Here is a 24199-nt window from a genome sequence, read left to right as displayed (position 1 = left end):
CTACCCTTGGTGGAAAAACTCACAGATTGCACCTCGGAATTGTGTGTCCTCTCCCGATATTACCGTGCCTCGTCTCCAGCCCTGTGATTTCTATCCCACTGGGTTCCTCGCTGCTGCCAACTTGATCGGCTTCCAAGTCCCGAGTCTCCAGAGATGACACCAGCAACTGTTCTCCGGTTCAGATACACAGCACAGCAATTAATTAGATCTTGTATCGCACGCTATTACAGCCAGGCAAGCATCCCCGGTCTAAAATGCATTTTAAGAGACACTTCCATGGCCCCCATGAAAACAAACAATTTATTTTGAAAAACAATGCATATCAATGTATTTTTTATTCATTTATTTTGATAATGATTTGAGTCTGGATTTATCATGATCATAAGAAACATTCACTGGAATGCAGCACGCAGTGGTGAATGCCTGCCAACGCCAGCCCGAAAGACATTCATGAAATATCTTGATGAATATGAAATTACCTAAACTTCACATTACACTGGAATTAGTAGGTTGAAGCGCATTCAATTAAACTCTCAGCCTCTTTCAGAGGTGGTTCCTTGACAGGCATTTGTTTGGTTTCCATGGCGTCCAGACCTGAGCCGCTTAGAGCTCAATTGGACGTTGTCTTTTCAATCATCACAAAGGAGTGTGACACGAGTCTCGGCTGTCAGTAGGCTGCCCTGACTCACGTCAGATAACCCTTTGCAGCTAGATCAGCTGGGGGAATTTATCCAGTAAGCACCTCCGTTAGGCCAGAAGATCTCCCATTATCTCCTGCCCTGCAGTCTCTGTTTTCGACGGGTGTCTGCTTCATGCCTTGCCACCCGGGGCGGAGTAACCCACACAAGCCCCTCGCCGGTGGTAATGCGGGCGCGACGAAATGCGCTAGGCTACCTTCCGCCGGCCGACACGTTGTCTGTGGAAATGATTTCAGAAGCAAAGCTGAGGGGAAAAGGCCTTCATTAGCCGGTTTACCGTGAGATAGGCCCGGGAAAAGAACCAGCGGGGCCCCTGCGAATGTAACGCGGGGCCGATTCTCCGTTTTCAAATGCATATAAACGATGACATTTCCACCTGAGACTTTGGCGGCTACAGCCCACCCCGCCTCCCCAGAGTTGGAGAAGAACAGACGCACATTTATTTGAATAAAGCAGCTGGGAGGGGTGTGATATTGGACTGGTATTAGACTGAGCGTGTGGGAAGCAGATAATTCCTGAGGTTTTAGAGAGCGCTGTTTGGTCGCGTTGATGTGGGAATTCCGGGCGGCTTCTGCGCGCGGAAGATACAGCGGATTTCCTATGCGGTCTGGAAGCCGCAGATATTGCCGTGTTATTTCAAACACAAAAGGTCAGGTACGAGTCGGTATAATGAGTGACAAAGGAACCACCTCAGTTATTAGGTAGTGGGCACCGGTGGCTGGAATTAAAATGATTCCTCTGATGATGTCGACACGTGCTTCCCTTTGTTCTTATTATTCTATTCAGAGAAATGGCGGGGGAAGCTTTGTCTCAGTCTCAGCCTTCAAACATCTTTCCATCAATCTGGCATAATATCCTTGCATATTTTCAATGGATTTTTTTGCCCCTCTCTTTTTAATAGGCATGCATATTAATAGCTAGCATTTCAATAACAAATGTTACCACTGATATTCATCTTCTTAACAACCAAAGGCTACCACAAACTCGTTTTGCAGTTGGTTTATCCCAAGTCCTGGAATTCTAGGTTCTGTGAGTAACACTGTCTACAGTTTAAAAAAAGAATAATTTTCCCATAACCTCGGAGGGCATACATCTCCCGGGTTAGCACACCGGATTCATTTTCAAACAAAGTGCTGTTTCGCCGGGAATGAAAAATAGGCCACAGCGGGAATTTAAATAGCGGCCATCAATAAATATCACCACTTTAGATTGCATTTATCTTCCTTACTTAATGCATTTCCCAGTTGCCCGTCCCTGCCTGCTGACCTTTGCAGTGAGCCTCCTGAAACAGCAGATACCACAAAACACTTTGTTTTGCACTCCATTTATTTATGGACTGCGCCGACTGCAAGGGAATGGATTAAAAGAGCGGTGGAAATGTCAGATCGCTCGGTGGGAGCCTTCAATCGCTCCGTATGGGGCAGAGCCGGCCCTCAGCCATTAGGCGCAGCATTACTCTACATATTAAATACCACCGACTCCCCGCTTCCGAAGCTGTTCCGTTTTTAAAAAAATGAGCAATAGCCGCGGATCGATTTGTAGCCTATGTGGAGGAATCTGACAACCTTTTCCGTTTCCTTTCTCAAATACCGTAACAAAAATGTAGCATTTTGTATCGTGATAAAACAATTGACCGATTTGAAAATAGGTGACCGGTGTTCGCTCAAAAGATTCTTTCACCGGAGAAAAAAAGAAAATGCTATTTTCTAGTACCTTTTCATGAAAACGTAGAAAACAAAGATTCCTTGGGGGGCTTGAATGGAGGAAACATAAAAAAGCAAAACACGGTTTGTAGAAAATCACATTATGAAATGAATGCACACAATTACCTTGCTTGCAAAACAATATTTTTTAAAAAGCTTACAAAACAAACGCATGACAACAGTTCTCTCCTTTAATGTGTCAGCTGCTTGGGAAAATTCCTTTGATATCAACGAGACGGCATTCCCACATAATTGCATTTGATCATGTTGTCACTCCCACAGGCACCGTCGTGCTCTGTGATTTCACCCCTCCAAACATTTGGAAACCATCGCTAATCCCGAAGTTGGTGGGATCTCTCCCTCCCTTCTCCCCCTTTCCTGCAAAGTTCAAAAGAGAGCTAGACTGGGGGAATGGAATCAGAAATCCCTTCTCATTTATCTGGAGAGGAAGATAAGTCGGCGTTCCCCGAGGTTTCCAGGCTGTGCAAACATAAATCGTGCCTTGGAGGGACCGGCGTCTCGGGAGGGTGAGGAGGGAGGATTCATAGTCCCTACCCTCCCCAACAGCCCCGGCGCCTTCCCCTTTGAAGACAGTGAGAAAACACGCCCTGCCTGTACGTGTAAAGAAGCGGGCGTCGCCGATCACGCCGTAGTTCCTGCCGCTAACGTGCTAGGATGTCAGGGGGAGCCTTTGGCCATCCGGGAGGTGAGAAGCCCGACAGACCCGCGACGTGTAAATTCTCGTGTCCTGCGGTATCTATTGACCCTGGCCCAGTTCACACTGTCCAAGAACATAGGACAATTTGAGTGACTGAAATTACATCGCACGGCCCCTTCAGTGACTAAATCGACCACGCCACTTAGGCTGTCATGGCGTTTTAACAGCAAAAGGCTTTGAAGGAAGATTACAAAAAAAAATTTTTTTTTGAGTATTAGCAGTGGATGTAATTCCAGTAATGTTTTCTACCCTGTATGTTGGAATCTAGAAATCACTCAGATTCCCACATCCCTCCTTCCCCCTCACCCCTACCCCCAAAGTGTAGATTTTCAGGTAGGCCTAACTACAGAAGTGTCAGCTGCATTTTTATCACATGCATTCTGGGGAACACTTAGATGCATATAAAAATGCATATCTACATGTAATGCGATTTTGTTTTTTATCAGGACATTACCTCTGATGCCCCCTGCTTAATGTTCACCTTCATTGAAGTCAGTTGGGCTTGCTGCAGGATTAAAATCCGCTGTTTTGGAAGTGCATTCTAAACACATCCTCCACTGGGAGACTCCATTAATGGTTTGTGTAATGGTGGAGGGGCAGGGTTGTGTAAAGGATCATGACATCATCACGACCATGTGACCAGAAGCTTAAAATGGCTGCCAGTTAAACCCCTACACAACCTCAAAGTCAGTATCTCAAGTCATCTTGGTTTTATAAGTGTTGTTTTTTTTTTTTTTCAATCAAAACCAATGATGCTACAGTGCAGAGAAGGATTGACTTAATACATAATTTCAGAGGTTTCATCAGTCTACACTGTAGGTATTAATGCGTTAAAAGTATCGTTGGTGCTTGTTTTGGAAGCTGAAGACTAAAGGCAATTGCTTCATTAAAATAAAGACCAAAAACCACTGTGCAACAAAAGAAACTATTTATTTGTAGTATGCATTACCAGTACAAATTAAGAGACCATAAAACCTACACCTTGATATTTTTTCTCCACAGAACACAAGAGTTTTAAGTTGGAATCAAAAAGACACTAGTTTTGTGTTTCAGTTTGTATACCTTTTTACATATGCAGAGGTCTTAAAAGTTAAAACTGTGCCAAAGTCAGGCTCAGTGATTTCACACTCTGAAATCTTTATAAAAAAAGAAGAAACATTCAAAACACTGCATTTTTTAATAAAGAACAAAAGACATGCAACAAAGAAAACATTTGATGTTTTACAAATTGCTCAGCTTTTTTTGTTTTTGTTTTTTTATTTATTTTTTTAATTTTTTGCAAAAACTGAAAGCATCATTACATGAAGCTTTTAATAATATGGTGGCATTGGACAGGCAACGTGTAGAGTACTGTAATAAAACAAAATAACTCGGAGAGGGGCGATCTGCTTCAATGGTCCTTGCACAGACCCAGTCAACAAAATAGTTTCAGCATTTCATCATAGAACAGAGGGGAGGGTGGTTGGGACTTCAACTCCAAGCAATAAAATCATATTGAAGCATACTTTCTGCAGCAAATAAGGTCATTCACGTGGAGAAACACCCCAAAACGTTTTCCATTTTACTGTATGACTAACAGTAGAGCTTCAAGTGTAAGTACAGCTACTTTGAGATAAAAGATTTGAGTGTGAACTGTGAATTAATGAATGATGAGTAATCTTTCTGCAGTTCTACGAAGGACTTCAATTGCTTATAGAGCACGTAAATAATATAGCTGCATTCTAATGACTTGATGAAGGATTTGGAACATATGCGTTCAAATCTATATCACATATAAAAATATATATACATTGTCAGACGGTTCAAATGGTTTTGCTTCAATTCCCACTCACAATAGATGCATTTAAGTATGTTTTTAGAGATGCCATTATTTTTTCTTACTTAATGTTGTCGAAAAAACAACACTGACAAGCCTTCATCAGCAACGTGACAGGGTGACTTTTACCACACTGGACACAAAAAGTAAAGCCAGTGGATTATATAGGAAAACGCACAAGAATTTCCTCCCCCTCTTCCGCTCTCTATCTTCCATTAAATATTTAGCTGCAATGATTTGAAAAAAATTGACACCATCCCTTTTCAACAAAGCAAACCAAGAACAAAGGTGCACATATACATATACATAGCATTCTTGAGCTAATTCACATATGAGAATAACAAAGTAATGGTGTTAGTCCCACACGGTAAGACGGCAAATTTGCAAAACTTTTAAAAATGAATGGGGAAATAAACGTGTTGTCAACCACAATGCAAGGACGCACAAAAAATATATATCAAATCCATATCGGTATCTCTTCCACAATGGTTTAATCCTGTTGTTCTACAAACACGATTTAATTATAAATGCTTTTGAGGTTCTGTGAATTCCAGAACTTTCACACAATAAACATTAGCACTGGCGATAATGGCAGAAGACAACTTTTACTTATGATGAACTGTTAATAAAGCTGATAATGTAGGCAAATGTAAATTTTTGGAGTTTTTGGTATCAAAGAAATGGTCTGGTTAGAGGTGTAACCATGTAAGGGAAGGCAAGCAGTAGAGGACTCAGTAAACTTCATAAACATAAATTTGAGAGTGACAAAATGAAGCAAAACGGAACACAGCCATTACGATTTCACATTTTGGATTTGTTTGCCTGCTCAACAATATATAAGATGGTTTATTGCAAAATATGTTAACGAGCACTGTTCAGGGTTCTTGAAACTTGTTTCCACTGAATCTTGGTAAATAAAAACCCTATTTTTTATTGTTTTTCTCATTTCAGAGGAAAGTCAACTCAGGGCCATTGTGTTGGATGGTTGTGCCCTGGTATTACCTGAATAGACAGAGCCAAGAGTGACTGTAGAAATGTCCAAATCCTATTAGCTTAATGACTTCCACATTTAAGTAGATTCTGGCAAGATGTGATTTAATGCGCTGAGAAACAAACTCAGTTACCAAGACCCTCGACAGACATAAATATATTTTCAACAGAAATTAGAACTGTATTGGATTTTCCGACAACATTATTTTCAATTAACTAGTAGTAGTCTGATTTTAGGTTGGAACTTTGTGGGACCAGTTTTAAACGGTCAGCAAAGAAACAGGGTGTACTGTACAGAGCTAATACTGAACAATGATGCAAAACGTACACTAGCAGTGTATTTCAATGTCCACATATGTGTAGCACTTCATAGAAACGAGACCAATAACTTTTTACAGGTCAGCTTATGATTTAAAAATCATTTTCTTATGCACATATTACACAAGTGTTTTGGTTAACAGCAGCATTTGGCTAAAATGATAAATCGTATATATAATGCTTCCCTTGTGATATTGCATTTCAAAACTAATTGTGAGTGTGCACCGAATCCAGAACCAGTCAGAATCCAGAAACAGATGATTCTCATAGTCCATATTCTCACTGCTGGAAATTTAAACTCGTATGTGGCACACCGATCATGTGGACCTTTCATGTATTCACTGGAAAGCGCAACTTTTGAAGGAGTCACTTTGATAAGGCTGGAATTACAGGGACTTTTGTACTGATATGTTAGAATGGGTTATAGAAATGGCCCCACCCCTGATTTTAAGAGGCAGTGTGCACCCGGCACTCAACAGCCCCATTCAGGGATAAAGACCCAGATGGCCGAGGGGGGGGGGGGAGATATTCTAAAAAGAAGAATAATAAAAAAATAAAAAAGTCAACTCGGCTGCAAGCCCATATTAAATCCAATCACAATGTGCTTCACTTTAACACTCCAATAATGAAGCAGAGCAAGTCATAGTTCTTTCATTACTTGGACAAGAATTTTTCCATTTCGGAAATCGCAACACATGTTAAGGAACTAACTTAATTCAGCTTGGGGAAAATAGGAGAAAACCTAATCAAATGGGCGTTATGTTACTGACACGAGAACGTGACATTCGTATGGAAGCACTATGAAAGCATGTCCTTACAGTACCATAGCGCTATTCCTCAGCATATTTGGAAAACTTTAAGACAGAGAACAACATGTTAAATCTTGGATTTTCAGGGAAGTCAGCCATTGAGGACAAGGCGTATTGTAGTTGGAGAGAATCCAGGCCCTATGGTCACACACCAGGACTTGACTGCGCATGTCGTCCATAAGAACTTCAGCTGAGCAGAAAGAATTCAGCACGATACTGTATGAATGTTTATGTGTTTCTTGCCTGTTCTCTTTGTTCTGTTGCCTTATATAAAAAGATGGCTGTCTTAGCAACAGTACAGAGCCACTTTCATCAGTTCCTGCTTCCTGCTATGCGTCTCCAGGCCTTGTACTTTAAAACACAGATTAATGGTATTTTAACAGTGCAATTTTCCTGTTAGACGGACAATTGCTTTAGCAGAAAAAGGAACGCCGTGCGTCATTCATACGTTGGCACAATTTCTTGTTAGGTTTTTAGAAGCTTACATATGTTGCAACTCCATCATAGAAATATGAAAATGTAAACCATAATTAAAAAGTAATTGTGAAACGAGGGGTGGAAGGGGGTCGACAGCAATGTCGGAACAAACTTTCAAAGCCCTGCTAATGCATGGTGTTTACTTGCGCTACAGTACTCAGTACGCTGGGATGGCACACCCAGCAGACACACTACGCTGGTGAGAGGTGACGCGCAGGACCTGTTCTCCTGGCGGCTTCATTAGGTGCCCTCTCACGATCTGCAGCCCCGTCCCCGAAAAGTCGCGGCGTTTATCGAGACGCGCCGTCGCATCAGTAAGCCATGCAAAATGGACAATAATTTCCCCTCTGTTTGTTCTAGGGAAAACATCAAATTGACTTTCTTTTCTTCCTGTTGTTTTTTTTTTTTTTTTTTGAAAAAAAAAAAAGCTATTTGTTTTCAGCTCTGGGAAAGGGACAACGTAAATACTCTGACAGAAAAAATAAACGGCGTCTGCAGCTATAGAGGTACGCGGGCGAAGATAAACGTCGGATGGAGACGGAAGAGTGTCCTTTAAAATCTAACCATCTGGAATGACAAGAGTGGTCAGGTACCGCGACTCCCAAGTAGTAACAAAGTTTCAGAGAACAAAATGCTTTTTAAAAAATTTTTTTGTTTTTGTTTTTGTTTTGTTTTCGCAGAGAGGTAGTGTGAAAGCATTTAAACTGAAATGCAAGTGTTGCCTGTTGCTTTCATTATTTCGTTTGACATTTGACGTGTGAGCTAATTACTCAGGTGAACTGGGTCGTCTAGATACATTTTTTGAAAACTTTACAAACATGTTTGTTGCTGTGAACTCACTAAATCTGTATTGCAAATGTTCCACAGTACCGGTTTTGTTTCTTCCTAATTTTTTCATACCCAGGGACAAGCAATGTCAAGATGTGTGTGTGTACAGTTTTGTTTTTACAGCATTCCCGAAAGAAAGGGAAATCCTATTTTGTTACTGGGGGGGGGGGTTTACCTCCACTCTGAGTGGGGGGTAGGGGTGGGGGGGGTCACTGGCAAGGCAGAGTGTTTGCGGTTCTTGTTGGGAGGGGTGTGCGGGGGGGTGGGGGGGCTGTACGGTAGAGGGATCAGTTGGAGGTATCGGAGTGGACGCTTCCCGGTCCTTCTGTGGGCGAAGTCACTGATGAGGGTGTTGTAGCATCTTGCCAGCCACCGTTTGCCTGTGAATTTAAAAGGGAAAAGGAGAAGAAGGCTTTAATCCCCAGGGTACATGCCTGAAAGTAAGACACAACGCAAAGAAAACCAAGTGGAATGGGAGTTGGAGCACTCACTCCTTATGTTGTGATGGCATACTTACTGCTTACATTTAATTTTCTTTACATTTTCATGCATTTAAATTATTGATTTTGTAGTAATCCAAGGCTGTTATTCTGATTTGTCCAAACCCAATACCCACATTTGAGACCGTTAGCATTTCCGGGGTAATTAAAATGTTTTGGTTTTTTTTTTTGCATCAATGAAATGTTCAGCCGTTTACAATAATGAGTTGCAACATTCAGGCCAATTCTGAGATGTGTAGCTTTTTTTATCTTCACAAAACCAAACATCCCAGTTCCATCAGTGAATGGACCCAAAATCCTTGTCACGCGGGCAATTTAGCTAGTCTGCACAGCACTAGATTACATGTCTTTAAAATGCTAAAATATACCAGCCAAAGCAAGTCAAATTAAAAGGGGTATTCAGCCACCCTGTCAAAAAAAGTGATTTAAATGAGACAATAAGCCTAAATTACATTATTGAGGATGTATCCAGCGCCCTCTGAAACAAAACTCAAAAGACAGGCAACGGAGGAATCAATTATAGCAAATTATCACATCGGAGATTGGGAAGAGAAATATAATGGGAAACATGGAAGCCATTTCAAATCCCCCAGACAGGCCTGCTAAAGAGCATTTAGGACATTAATAGCAATTTCCATGCCATCCGAAATGGCTGAAAATGGTCTTTGGCAGCCTCTTATTTCAAAGGCTGTTATTTAAGAAGGAAGCGGTCTGCAATCACACGGAGAGAAGAGAAAAGAAAAGGAAAAAAAAAAAAAACTTTTAAAATGTTCAGCTTTGGTGCCACTCCATTTCAAAGTCACAATTGCCATTCTGAAATACAGCCTTGCATCGCATGCGTGCGAGCGTCGTGCGTTGGCTTGATCATTAGCCTAATTAATGTCTTTTTGAAATTGCATGAATAGGGTCAGACTACACCATTTTAAATCATCACTTGCAAAAAAAAATATTTATCGTGTCTGATGGTACAATATGGGGTCTTTCATGCAAATAGCTTGTAATGTGAAATATTATTTCATATATGAAACCATTAAGTGGTTTTTGTGTATGTAGTGGAGAATTAAAAATATGGCAATTCCAAAATAGGTTGCTTCATTTCCAAATGCATGGATTTTTATGTTTAAAAAAGTATATATTTTACAAATACTTGACTGCTTTAAAATTGAAAATATATATTATATATATGTCAATTCAATTGATAATAAAGACTTACGCTATCCATCAACAAAGTAAATGGGGCTGTCATTGTTAAATTGAAAGGAAGAAAACTACATACTTTCTAGAGAAATCTGAACTAGTGAAAATCAATCACAATGCCCAGAAAACTACACTACTTGAATAAAAAGGCACCAGAAATATGTTCTGAAGTCATATTGTCTATTTTGATTGCTCCCCTTTAAGTTATAGGCACTAATCTAAACATGATATGCAATTCATTACAGATTTCAAAGTAGACAATGATCTCACCGGCTTTCTTCTGCTTTGCTTTACAATCTACAATGTTTAATACAAAATAAAAATATTATATACATATAAATAAGCACACCAAATAATTACAATTAAACTCAATAATTTATAGAATTACAAATATATCCAGCTGTGCTGGATTCGGGGTGCAGCTGAATAGTTTGGCTGTGGGGAAGCAGGCTAACGTCGCGGGGGTAACAGTATCCGTGGAGACAGCTGACTGTCTGGATGAGGAGGCCGCATACGTTACTGTTCCCTCCGGTTTATCGCAAGCCGCCCGGCAGGAACGGGCTCTCCTGTCCCCCGGAAAACACACAAAGCCAAAAAAAAAAAAACGCCCGGGAAGGGGTTTGAATACATTAAAAAAATAAAAATATTTTTAAAAAAATAAATAAATTCTTCCCAGGACAGATGTGATTTCATTACGGCGAGCGCGGCGAGCGGAACGGAGCGGGAGCGCGGTGGGGTGGCGGTCCCCGCCCTCCCCTCCCGCCGCGCAGCGTGGCGGCCCCCCCGCTGTCAGTGCCATTAAGACGGCAGACGCCTGATCGGGCCGATGTGCTTGGATCGCTGTCCCGAGCCCGCGCTCGGCTTTCCCCCGCGACTGTCTTATCGATTTCCCTCGTCGCGACACGCCACGTCGCCGCGCATTTCACACGCCCCGCGCCGCGGCCGCCGGCGTTCCCCGAAAAGCTGCGCGGGAAGAAAAAAAACAAAAAAACGCCGCCGTTCGTTCCCTCCCCCTCCCACTTCCCCCGCTGGCTCGCAGATTTATTTTTAGAGGGGGGCTGGCGGTGGAATTCGGGGGCTGCTTTCTCCACGGACACTGTCAAGGGGCCGGACGCTTTATTCGGTGACATCGGGGAGACCCGGAGCGGCGGTAGGTGTCACCTGTTTCCCCGACTGCTCTCGGGGGGGGGGGCCTGGCGAGCATGGCGCCGCAGGTGCCGCGGCAACGCTGATGCCCTCTGACAGGCTAAGACGGCAGCTGCCTGCACGCCGCCCGCACGCCGCCCGCCCACTACGGTCTCCCGGTTACCGCGGGCAGCCGACGCCGACGCCGCCGCCGGCGTGACCGATGCAGACGCAATCAAATGGGTGACCGTGAAGCTCAGACAAGTCCCGCTAAGTGGCATTCCGAGCCCTATGGCTTTGAAATAATTGGCGGTGGGAGTGAAGTTTACCACAGAAGAAGAAAAAGTGGAGGGGGAGGGTGGGGGGTAGAAAAAGAAAATTTTTATTTTTCTTACATTGATGCCCTGCGGACTGTACATCTGGCTCGCTGCCAGTCCGTCACTGTATCCGCCTGTCTGACTGATAACATGGCGAAGGGTATCCACCTGAAACACAGGGAAACACAAAACAAAACAGAAAGTGGGGTTAAGAGGAAAAAAAGCCTTGAATCTCAAAGATTTTGAGTTGGGGTGGGGGTGGGGGGGGGGGGGAGAGATCACTGTGATTGTGAAAGGGTGCTCCACATGGTGAAGGTCACATGCACAAAAGCCGGCATAAAAAAAGAACAACACAGCATCTATCACACAAATAGCCAACATACGCTCTGCCTACAAAACGACCTGCCCTGCTAAACATTAATAAATGCTAACGGTAAGCTATGTATGTAATACATACCATTTATATGTGTGTGTGTGTGTGTATGTATACATACACAACCATTTTTCAAATGTCATTGCTGGGGTGCTGAAATTAGTCAAACTCACACCACACCAGATTAGAGGCAGTGGCCATATATCACAACTCTCTGACCATCCGAACAGCTTCTGGAGCTGTACAACAACTGCATAACCTTGGACAGAAGAAGGACGCTGGGTTTGCCAAAGTATCAACCCAGAGGACCTTCACATGGGCCTACAGGCCTATAGACTCCTCCTTGGCTTATCCGTGAAACGCCCGCAGCATCAGGGCAAATAATTCATACGAGGGAGGAGAGCCGCACGGATTCGGCAGACGCGTCGCTACCGGGAGAAACCGGAGCGGCTTTCGCTGAGGAACAACACGCCGTCCGACCTGCTCTAGCGTGCGGGGCAAGGTCAGGCGGCCAAAACTGCGCCCCCAGCACAACGGACGCCTCATCGCGATGAAGTCACAGGGGCAGACGGGTGTTGCGTTGGTTCCAAAAATGTCTGCGGTCATTTGGTTCTCTTTCTTTTTTTTAGGGTAGATGACAATGGCCTCAAAACTATGCCAGCAGCACAATGCTGAGAGCTCACAATGTACTCTGCCGGCCCACAAGGGAGGGAGCCTTCCGAGGACAACTACAATGAATTGATGCACATACTGTACTTTTATTGTCATTGATAGCATACAGTATTCTCCTCCATGCGGAGGGACTCCTCTTCCCCCTCCGACTGGTCTTCAGCAACACAAGTGTCAGCATTCATTACAGAACCTCTGCCCATGACTACCATTTCCCCAGTGACTCATGGAGCGGACGATAAATTACATTCCCACAAAATCTATTTGCACGGTACTAATTTAGTTATGCCTTCTTTGGGAGAGGGAGCAACTCTAGTATCTTATCCTTATCTGTGTTCATGCAGTGGCCGCTCGGTACTTATGACTCTGCACACGGTTTGGAGTTTGGGGAATATATACAGATGGTTAAGGACTGAGACACACAAGCTCTCTCCTAGCCTCAGCCACGCCCTTTAAGCCACCGAACCACAGCGTTTCCCTACCTGCGACTGCACGTTGGCTCCCACCTGGGCCCCTTGGTAGGAGTCCCCATTGAGTGACTGCACGCTCATGAACAAGTCTCCGGAATTTGACATGTTAAAAGAGCCGGCAGAACCTGGAAGGAGAGAGTGAGCACCTGAATCACAGAGAGAAAGGTCCAGCAGCCCGCCATGCAGAAGCAAGAGGGCAGGCCGTGCGTGCGTGCGTGCGTGCGTGCGATCAGAGAGCAGCCAGCGTGAGCAGGAGCGGGGGGAGCAGGGGGTAGGGGCAGAGCCAGGGTGACCACGGAGGGAAGAAACTAGCTAACGCTAACGCTAAGGGCTCGTGGACAAGCTCCTCTCGACGCCGAATATCGATCTCGCTCGCGTCAATGCCGGTGGAAATTACGAGCGCGTTTCTGAGCGTGGAAGATGTGCGGCAGCAGACCAGCAGAGTTTATTCGGTATTGTGTCCAATGCACTGCGTCAAATTGGCAAGCCCTGCACATAAATATGTACTATTACTTAAGAGACAGAGGCTCAAAATACTGAAAGATTTCACCCTTGCTAGGGCTCAACTTCCCAGTTGCAGCATTACTCAACGGTGGACATGTAGTTGTGGGGCGATGTCCTCTTAAACCTGGCTCATGAATTTAAGCAGAAACCCTGCAGTTTGTGTGTGTGTGTGTGTGTGTGTGTGTCAACTTCACGGGAGTAGCAGAAACCACACATTTTATATAGCTCGAAGGCCTCTAAAAAGATTGATTTTTGTTACTAGCAGTGGATCCAAAAAGGAAGTCCTAATCCAATAGGAAGAATTAAAGAATCCTCCTTGAGCTTTAATGGCACAAAAAACCCAGATGTTAAAAGGACCAGGGCTAAACTTAATTTGAAAAACGACGGATCCATAATCAAATACAGCTTATGACCCTATGACAAAGGACTCTGCTGCCTTGTCATCGACTTAATGGCGTGCGGGAGACCAACCAGACAACAGTAAAAGGATACGCGCGCATTTCCCTCGCAGATGGGTCAAAAATGGCCAAGCGCATTACGGAGATGACCGCATGCACGCAACTCAATATACGAAGAGAGAGGGAGCCGCGCGGAAGCATGTTAGAAATGGCGGTGTTAGTGAGCAAAGGGAAGGGCTGTCGTTAGTCGAGAGTGAAAAGCACAAGAGACTTGCTACTTGGAACGGGGCCCAGGTCAGCTAATCTTTGATCCGAACGTAATTTCCGATGATTGCTCCATCACAACAAGAAACGTATTCGTATTTGTCGATAGTATTATGTGACGTACATGCCAACAGTACTGTATGTCTTTTTTTCTGAAGACCTTTGACGCATTTCTCTTTACTAGGTACAGCAAGCTCAAATGACTTGACTGCATTCATTTACACATGGGGGATGGCAGTGTTATTGTTTTTACTCAGCTGGAATTTTTACAATATCAACCATATCAACAAGCCATTCCAGAAAATAATTTTCCATTTATAAAATGATCTCAACATGTCAAAGCAAAGCAAAAACTAAAATGGCAGACCAGTCAACGAATGGCAACTTGAATATGTTAACATTTTGTAGGGGATGGTGATGTACATTAAGGTCTTTGGAAGGGTTGACTACTTTCAGGTGTTGTAAGATTACCATATTATCATTTTAAAAAATCATCTTAGATGTTCTAGAGAAGGACATCTCAATTGTGGCTCGGAAGTACATGTACACAAGCTAAAAAATACCTTCACTACGCAACTGATCTGTGACATAATATTTAACTTTCCTACACCAGGGAAACAAAGACCCATCCATCTGACTTAGACTACACGTACAGTCATCAGTGATTGCAGCTGAGAGTGCTATGGAATCGGACTCTTCTCCGCACTCACCTGCCGAATTTGGGGTCGAGGGGGAGTTGGCTTGGCTGCCGTGAGCGGATACGTTGGCCGCGGTGACGGCTGTTTTGGCGGCGTACATGTTGGCTTCTTCTTGGAACTTCCCAATGTTTTTCTTGTACCGGATTCTTTTGTTTCCAAACCAGTTTGATACCTGCAGATACAAAAAGGGTCCATACTGAGTCACAGGCCTGGACTGGGTCTTCTTATCATCTCAGAGGGCTTAAACCTTCACGTGGACATGCACGGTGAATTAAAATAATAATGTAATTTATTATTTATCATTTTTTTCACAGCAAAAAGCCCAGATGCTGCAGAGCTGCACATGCCAGCATTATTTATATTTGAAAAGATAAGGGAAGAAAATTATAGGCTTCAGGAATGCAATGACCTGTCAGGCTCAGTGCATAGATACACATAATCCACTAGCAGTGTATGATTCAGATAGAGCTGGGCCTTGGGTCAGAATAGGATGGAGCTACAGGGAAGGGTGTCTAACAGTTCCTGGAGTCTCCTAAAATCGGAACTGATGCAATCATCTGCACTCAAACATATATTCCACTGCTACTGATTTACCATGGTACACCACAAAAATAACCTGGGAAAAGCCCCAAAAATGTAATATACATTAACCAATTAAAATCCCACCTTTGGAAATGCTATATTTTAAACCTAAATAACAATTAATTTAATTTGTATATATAGCCAAGATAAAAACCAAGATAAATCACACATTATTAATTATTACAAATAACTAATCTATATATACCTTTTTAAAATAAATGGTTGTACTGTTGCTACCGTAGATACATTATTATATAATTATTATGTATTGATGCTGAAAGTGCTTTTTTTAATATGCACATTTTGCATCAACACATTTACTGCTGCATTTACGGATGAATATAAATCTATATAAATCTAGGTATGGCTCATACTTACTTTTTCCAGTCGCTACAAGCACCAACAAAAGAATAGAATTTCTGTATATTTTTCCATGTCCACACTGGCTGCTTTTTAAGAGCAGAGATCAAAAATGGACAAAAACATCAGAGAAAAAGTGTGACAGTTGAGTGACGCTTCATGAATTGCACATGTTACACTGTCAAACTCTGATTCGTACTAACCCATGAAAAGGCTCTGCCCAACAAAAACACTATGATTGACCAAACTGACAGCTGATAACCGATCAGCTACTTCACAAATCCCCTCATTTTGGAATTGAAATAGCCACACTCAAATCCACTGACATGTTAATCGCTCCACTTCTTCACTGGCAAGCACAAAAGAGACAACCATCTGATTCTGGAAGCCAATGGACAGGTTAAACTATCGGACTTACAGTGCATTTCCTGTTTGAGGTGTCACGGGGCGGAGTGCATTGCCTGTGTAAATGGGGGGGGGGGGGGGAGGGGCAGTACCTGTGACACCGTGATGCTGCACTTTTTGGCCAGCTCCTCCTTGGCCTCCTCGCTGGGGTAGGGGTTGCTGAGGTGCGAGTAGAAGTACTCGTTGAGGATTTCCGTCGCCTGCTTGTTAAAGTTCCGTCTTTTTCGTCTGCGCGGGGCAGATAGCGGGAAACAAAGACGTTAGCTACGCAGACCCAAGGGCTGTTACGATCAAAGCACCTTCACAAACTGCCACCGCTTCAGAAGTCACAGATCACGCATTCAAAAATGGTAAATGTGGGACTGCACTGTACAGCCGCCGCTAAGACAGAGCAAAGTGTCAGGACTCGTAACATTTTCTTTTTAAAAATGAGCCAACGGCAATAATGCAAATACCCAAATTCCCCACCCCACCCCATGCACTTTGACTAGGCGAGCTGGGTACAATTAAAGGCATGCTTCACCCTCAAAAGGGATTTTTTTACACGAAGCAGTGGGCCGCTCGGCAGTGTCTCGGCGGATAAGCAGATCAGCTTATTTCCGCGATATTTCTGTCCTCCCCCCAAAAAAAAAAAAAAAAACCGGCCTCGGAAATGCAAATGCGCTCAGCGTGATCTCGCGGGTGCGCGGGATTAATCAGCGCTGCCGAACACGTCCCCGCCCCGCTCTAAAACAAACCTGGCAACCCAGGAATTATTCTCACACAAAATGGAAGCAGACACTCGCGGAAGCAGTTCGGCACAGCGGCGAGCGTTTTCATGTAAATGCTGAGGACAGATGAAAACTGCCCGCTGATACGCTGGGAATGGACGTGTACAACATCGCCGGGCGATGAGAGAATTGTTTGCGGTCGATTACAATTGCCACTTTACATCTGTCCGTGAGGTTCGGAAAGGGGAAGACTCGATGTGCATTCTGAAGAACCAAAGAGCCAAAAATCTAAAATGGAAACATGTTTGTTCCTTATCTAATAGTTTACTAGACAAATGAATCTCCGCCGGGCTATTTTTCCAATTGAAAACATGTACGTGTGCCTGTTGTGAAACACTTAAACCGGGGGTTCTCAATCTTATACAGAACGGGTCCGTGCGTAACAGCCCTTTCTGGATAATAATCGCAGACACCTGATTTAAACCACTTATTTTTATATGAATATGTGAATTTTATTTGAAATTGAGTTCATATATGCATGCAAAAGATACGCACGCACCCTCACACACACACGCACACACTCACACACACACTCAAGCACACACACACACACGCTCTCACATACTTGCACACTCACGCATGGACACACACACACGCACACACACACACACACACGCACACACTCACGCGCACACACTCACGCGCACACACACAAAAGCACACACACAAAAGCACACACACTCAAGCACACACACACACACATGCTCTCACATACTTGCCACTCACACATGGACACACACACACACACACACACACACACACACACACACACACGCACACACTCACGCGCACACACACAAAAGCACACACACTCAAGCACACACACACACACACATGCTCTCACATACTTGCACACTCACACATGGACACACACACACACACACACACACACGCACACACACGCACGCACACACTCACGCACACACACACACACGCACACACACTCAAGCACACACACACACACGCTCTCACATACTTGCACACTCACACATGGACACACAAACGCACACACACACATGCACACACACAGACACACACACACACACACACACACAGACAGACAGACACACACACACACACACAGACAGACACACACACACACAGGCACACACACACACACACACACACACACTCACGCGCGCGCACTGACCTGGCGTCGAGGAAGCGGGAGCGCAGGATCATGACGGCCTCGCAGGTGCTCTGCTTGAGCTGCATCTGGATGGAGCTGAACTTGCGGTGGATGATGCCCACCATGCGCTCGATCTCCTTGGGCGAGATGGGGCGCGTGCGGCTCTGCTCGCGTAGCAGGTTCATCACGTGGGTCGTGAACTCGTTGCACGCCTGGACGCCGGGGATGGGGGGGGGGGGCACACAGAGCGAGACGCGATTGGCGGAGGCAGCGACTCAGAAAAAATTAACACGTCCACATAAATGTTTTCACCCGTTTCAGTTTAGATAAGGATACCCTGCTTTTAGACAAACAATCATTTGCAGTGACAGCAAAGTGATAATTACACGGAAAGCTAGCTTGACTTCAGGTGGCAATACTAAAGAGATCAGTCACACGAAACACTGTGTAAAACTCATCCAGGTTAGCACACAGGAAGCAAAATCAGCCGAGAAACATGGGATTCATTAGAAATCAAACATATAAATCGTAGGAAGCCACGCAGCGCGTTCGGACGCTGGGGGAACACGGCTTTTAACCAGGTTCCGCCTGGGTCAGGCATCATTTCCAGGTGAGCACGCTTCACGTTGGGAAGACAGTGTGAATCCCCTCCTTGGCTTTGGAGAGCGACTGCTTTACATGATGAAAATGCGTCGGATGAAAGTGGCGCTCGGCGAAACAGACAGGGAGAAATGACAGCCTTTCGCTGCTGACAAGAGCTCCTGTTCACGTTCAGCGGTTTGAGACGTGAGCCTGCCGTAATGCAGCAGTCTTCTCTCCCCTTCTCTCTCTCCCTCCCTCCCTCCCTCTCTCTCTCTCTCTCTCTCTCCCTCTCTCTGCTTTCCATCTCTCTCCCTTGCTCTCTCTCTCCTTTCTATCTCTCTCCCTCGCTCTCTCTCCCCCTCTCTCCCTCCTTCCCATCTCTCTCCCTTGCTCTTTCTCTCCTTTCTCTCTCCCTCCTGCTCTCTCTCTCTGCTCCCTTTCTCTTCCTCTCCATTTCCCCGTCTCTGCCTTTCACCCTCCCTCTCACCCCCATCTCCCTCTCCACCCTCCATTCTCTTTCTTCCCCCTCCATCTTATCTTAGGTTGGGACACGTGATGATTTCAGTCTTTTTTTTCCCAAGGATGAATATCCACTCAGGGACTAGAGCTCTGTTACTACTTCACCAGGGATACGGCCATCAAACCAAGAGAGCCCCAGTTAGCCCAGTGATGGCTACACAATTTACATAATGGCAAAACACAGACATGCAAACACATATCTACATAGACTCAGACACCCTATTACCGTTACATAGACCACACACAAGAGTCACACACAAAAATATAAATTATACAGACCCATATACACAAACATTCAAAATATAAGCTGAATATATAGATATATAAACACACACACGCACACACACACAATATCCCCTTAATCCCTAGACCAGACCACACAGCGAGGAGAGACCTCAAAGCCAGGCTGGCACCTGACTCTGGCCCAGACGGTGGCTTAGCCGGTAAAGTCCCATGATGCATTGGGCAGGGGCTGAAATTATGAGCAGGCTGAGGTCATCACTTGATATACTGAAACACAGCACTGTCCTCTTCCTGCTCTATACTGTCTGTGGGAGCACTGCTCCACAGCAGGTCATTTACACGCACATACGTTGCTTTGCTAAAAGCTACTGCAACTCACACAAAGAATAAGCAAGGCTAACACCTTCCCTTATGCTATCACTACTTCATTTTATCTGTAACATCATTGTACATGATGTTATTAATCTTTTTCTATGAACAAAATCATATACAACATTCAAATATTTTGTACTTGGTAGTACAAACAGTTTGTACAAATGGTAGCGTTAGGTAGTACTTTCTTTAAAAACTATTAAAACACTAAAAATGATAACATTTTTAAAAGAGAAACAGCTCTTTAAATAAGGGAACTTTTGAATAGTCTGAAATGCTCAAGTCAGTGTATACTGTGTGGAACAGACCCAAAATGGATAACAATTTAATGTAAGTGACATCACACACGCAGGTTGTTTTGTCCTTCCTCCTTTAGTGATAGGAACAGGAACCTAGACGCCACTTGAATGAAAAGCTGGGATTTGATAACCTGACAGCCTTCCAGCAGATAAGACACATTAATAACAGATAAGGGAACGCTGACAGGGAGGGGTGAACCCGCGCATCGAATCTAATACACACGCCAGCGATAATCTAAATAAAGCCTCTCCGCGCTCATTCCGAACGGCGGCTCGCATTGGAGAACCTTTCAAACGCAGCCAAAACCCGCGTTGTGGAAAAACAGAGTGGAGCAGGCCCGTCTGGAGCAAAGGTGAGCCAGGCTTCGCGGGAGCGCCATTTCTGACCGTGTCGCGGTTACACAATATTCCGTCTGACATGTAGATAAAGAACGTGACACTTGCTCCCGTCTGTGTCCACTTCCACTACCTGCGGGGGTTAAAAACTCAGCAACTTAGGAATTCCGCAGACGTCTTGCGACCCGTAGCGTAGGAGCCGTCCAATCGGGGCAAGGCTTGCTGTCTGAAGCCCGGAGTGGGTGAGTATTTGTGTTGTACCTGATGTATAAACGCAGCTGTATGTACCTGAAGCTGTATGAAAGAGGGATTCTAATTCACTTTATGACTATTGTGTACTGCGCTTCTGCGTAACCGTGGCCTGGTCGCAAATTTTTTTCTTTTACAAACGTCGGGTCCATCTGTAGCCCGTCTGAATTCGACTGGCCATGATGAAGGCGGAAGGCTGGAGATGTGGTGGACAGGATGGGAGGGGGGGGGGACGGAGAACATCTGTGTGCCTCTCTGACGCAATCGCCTGTAACGGTGACAAAGGGGGGGGGGGTGCGGTGCGAGGGGGGGGGGGCGGGCTCTCACCTGCTCGTACTTCTCCAGCTCGGTGTGGTAGATCTGCCGGATCTGCGACAGCTTGGCCCGGTAGTCCGAGTGCTCGGCCGAGTTGTCGGAGCCGGCCCCCCCGGCGGCCGCCGCAGCCGCCGCCGCCGCCGCCGACCCGCCCCCTTTCTCCGGCCCGGACACGCCCTCCGCCAGCAGCATGTTGTCCAGCCGCATCAGCTGGGCGTCAGGAGGCTCCTCCTCCTGGGCACCACGGATACTCAGGACTGCAACACAGAGAGGGGTCAGAGGTCAGCGACGTGTCGCGCGCAATTCGGGAGGCATCGCTGATCGCGCGGGAGCTCGGGCGTGACCCGTGTGCCACAGGAACTGTTGCGGTCTTGTCACCCAAACACTCCAGGGACTTGTACTTCCTGTGAGCTCCACCAATCACAAGCAGAGCAAAAACTCTTCAATCTCTCGTTAATAAAAACCACAACAGCAGAGTGAAACCGTAGAAACAGACGTGTGGACAGATATTAGCAGCGGCTGTAACTGGAAAGGAGGTTGTGCATGAGGCAGTCTGTGTGTCCGCTGGTTGCTATGCACACGGCGGTGTTCCTGTAGTTTCCCAGCACAGCACACGCCTGAACCGCTCCACCTCACACACAGTATATCACCGCACCTTCACAGCTCATTTCAGCCCCATAAAAACAGAGTGGCGTTCTATATTCGGCAAGGTAAAGCTATAAAACCATCATTTTTTTACTCCATAAATGAAATGATGTAAACTATAATTTCAATTAAGCATTTATTTTAATTCCTTTCTCGTATGACCAAACTTCAATGCCAAAAGTAAAATATAAACGCATACATGCAATATAAAATTACATATTCAAAGAGTGTGTAACACAAATTATAAAGACAAATTGTAAAAAGGAGATCTTGGTTACATAATTTTGATCATTACAGAGATCAGAGTCCAGTCAGAAATTAAAGTCAGGCTTTTTTTTTTTTTTTAAATGATTTAATCCGAAGTGTAATCTGAACACAAAGTCCGAGGGAATGAGCTGCTGTTGGGTGATCCTTAGGAAAGCTGGCAGAGATGATAATTATGAGAAACAGGACCGTCACAGATAATTGTCCCCATGTTCAATTCTGACAATTATAACATGAAGTCACTGTCCCCTATGAGGCTATCAGCCACTGCGCCCAAGCAGTACACATGCAGCCAGTGGCCACCGATCGAACCCGCGTTCCTCCACGCGCCCCTTCTGGGCCTGATCAGCCGGGCTGTGGGGCGATCTCCGACCCGCGAAGTCGCACCCTACGCAGATGAACAAAGTGCAAACCCGCCCGGGGGGGGGTGGGGGCTCGTGTTGGTGTTGGCTGTGACATACGCAGGCCGCTTTCCCAAAAAGGCGCGGCGCGTCGAGGAGCCGTTACGAGCACGTCGCTCCACGCGCGCGGCCTCCCTCACGCGGGTCGACGGTGCGTCCGGCGCGAGGTTGCGGTTTCCGCGGACACGGCGGCCCGTTTCATATCCGTTCCCCCGGCGACCGCGACACCACCGTGGCGTCGGGCGTTACTGCTTTGCAACAGTAAATCTGAGGCTTAAGAGGCCCTGCTGCGCGCGGACACTGCCGCCTGGCCACAGCTTTGCAGAGGAGGCTGAAAATAAAGCGCTGTTCCCAGCTCCCACCACTAGGGGTCTCCCTTAGTGCTCTTCCCAAGGAACAGGCACATTTTCCACCCACCGAGGTGATGCACCAGGTACAGAGATCCTCCAGCCAATTCCCTGCAACCGCTAACAAAAGAAAAGGCGAGGTGGAAAAACACACACTCGTTCTTCATGCCACAATAACTCCAGTCCAGTTTTCAGTCACCCCCCCCCTCCTTTTTGCACTCCTTTAGCATCACAATAACGAGCACAGCGGTGCGCATATCTCCCAAATTTAAATATTCACAATGAGAAACATCAGCAGAGCCGAATTAACCCGGAGAATCGAACCGCCATTACAGTAATAACACATATTATCATTCGGCCCGTTGCTCCGCCTCCACTGAGCATCAGCTCCTAATCAATGTGAATGACAGGCCGCTTCATTAATACACTCAGAGGTAGGGGGGATCTTTTTTTTGGGGGGGTGGGGGGCTGAGCACATTATCCCGGTCTGTGGCCAGCAGGAGGGTTCTCAGCCTCCTTCGACAACCCCCCCCCACACCCCCTCACCCCCACTTCTGAGGGGACGAGGAATGCAAATGTCAAGACTGTTGGTGAGCGGGAAAGGTCAGGAGTTCAGGCCGCAGGGCCAGCGCGTAGAGATTGAGCGGGGGAGTGGTCCGATTTCTCCTGGGACCGCAGGACCGTACAAACATCCTGTTTCATTAGTGCGTGTCCTTCAACCAGCTGACAAGGTGGGGGGGTGATGGGGGGGCAAAGAAAAATAAGACCCCCCCCCCCACCGCCCACAACCTTCCACTGGCCACATGTTTCCACTCGGCCGCCATCGTGACCTCATCCATCCTCAGAGGCCGCGCCAGCCATTATCCCGACCGTCCGACTCCCCCCCCCCCCCCATCGCCAACTTCCCAACGCCAACCCGCCTGATTTACAAAGATCCCGGTTTCATCCCGCGGAAACCTTCGGAACGTGGCATGAAACAATTTTTCCTCCCCCCCCCTCGCCCCCCCAGCCCCCCCCCCCCCCCGTCCTCTGTTCCCTGCGGTAACGACCTCATAAATACCAGACTCAATGGAGTGCAAAAAACAAGACCACAGTTCAAAACATAAAATTAACCGTAAAACGGCGGTACGCCATTTTATCATCTTTAACTTTTTTTTTTCACGAGGTACCCCCCCCGGAGCTTCCCCCCTCCCCCGGAGCTTCCCCCCCTCACTCAACAGAACACGCCGTGACTTTGAAAAAATGGTGGTTTTACGTTGCCTTTTTGTTGTCTTTTCGCCTTTATGAACTACAGAAATAACCTACGTTCAATTAACATGGACATTCAATTACCAGTACACCAACCCAAATTTGCAAAAATACTCAAAATAAGAATAACAACCTAAACAAAGCAAATCATTGCTTACTATATTTTAGATACAGTGAAATATGTGTGTGTGTGTGGGGATGTGGGGGGTACATTTCCATATTCCTGAGTGGCAGGGATGATCCCCTGAGGTCTCTTCCTCC

At 45.6% G+C, this 24199-nt stretch overlaps 1 protein-coding gene and 1 long non-coding RNA gene across 3 annotated transcripts in view; one reads left to right on the top strand and one right to left on the bottom strand.

Annotated features, from left to right (window-relative positions):
- Positions 1–1542: 1542 nt before the first annotated feature.
- Positions 1543–8088, top strand: LOC135258362 (uncharacterized). Its single transcript, XR_010330954.1, has 3 exons — positions 1543–3107; positions 7684–7843; positions 7958–8088. It is a non-coding gene; the product is annotated as an uncharacterized LOC135258362 (long non-coding RNA).
- The window catches only part of LOC135258361 (pre-B-cell leukemia transcription factor 1), a 75809-nt gene continuing 55642 nt past the window's right edge, over positions 4033–24199 (bottom strand). The window contains exons 3-9 of one of the 2 annotated variants that reach the window (XM_064341824.1): positions 21046–21290; positions 18140–18330; positions 16312–16447; positions 14885–15044; positions 13021–13133; positions 11575–11664; positions 7958–8737 (exon numbers count right to left, since the gene is read on the bottom strand). In XM_064341824.1, coding sequence (XP_064197894.1) covers positions 8645–8737; positions 11575–11664; positions 13021–13133; positions 14885–15044; positions 16312–16447; positions 18140–18330; positions 21046–21290 — 1028 coding nt within the window. In that variant the 3' untranslated portion in view covers positions 7958–8644. Of the gene's footprint in view, positions 8738–11574; positions 11665–13020; positions 13134–14884; positions 15045–16311; positions 16448–18139; positions 18331–21045; positions 21291–24199 lie in introns of both variants that reach the window. The other variant, XM_064341825.1, reaches the window with a different exon arrangement.

Source organism: Anguilla rostrata, chromosome 6 (assembly GCF_018555375.3).
Source record: "Anguilla rostrata isolate EN2019 chromosome 6, ASM1855537v3, whole genome shotgun sequence".
In the NCBI taxonomy this organism is placed as follows: domain Eukaryota; kingdom Metazoa; phylum Chordata; class Actinopteri; order Anguilliformes; family Anguillidae; genus Anguilla; species Anguilla rostrata.
The sequence above is the reverse complement of the archived record's forward strand: the minus strand, read 5'-3'. Positions and strand labels throughout refer to the sequence as shown.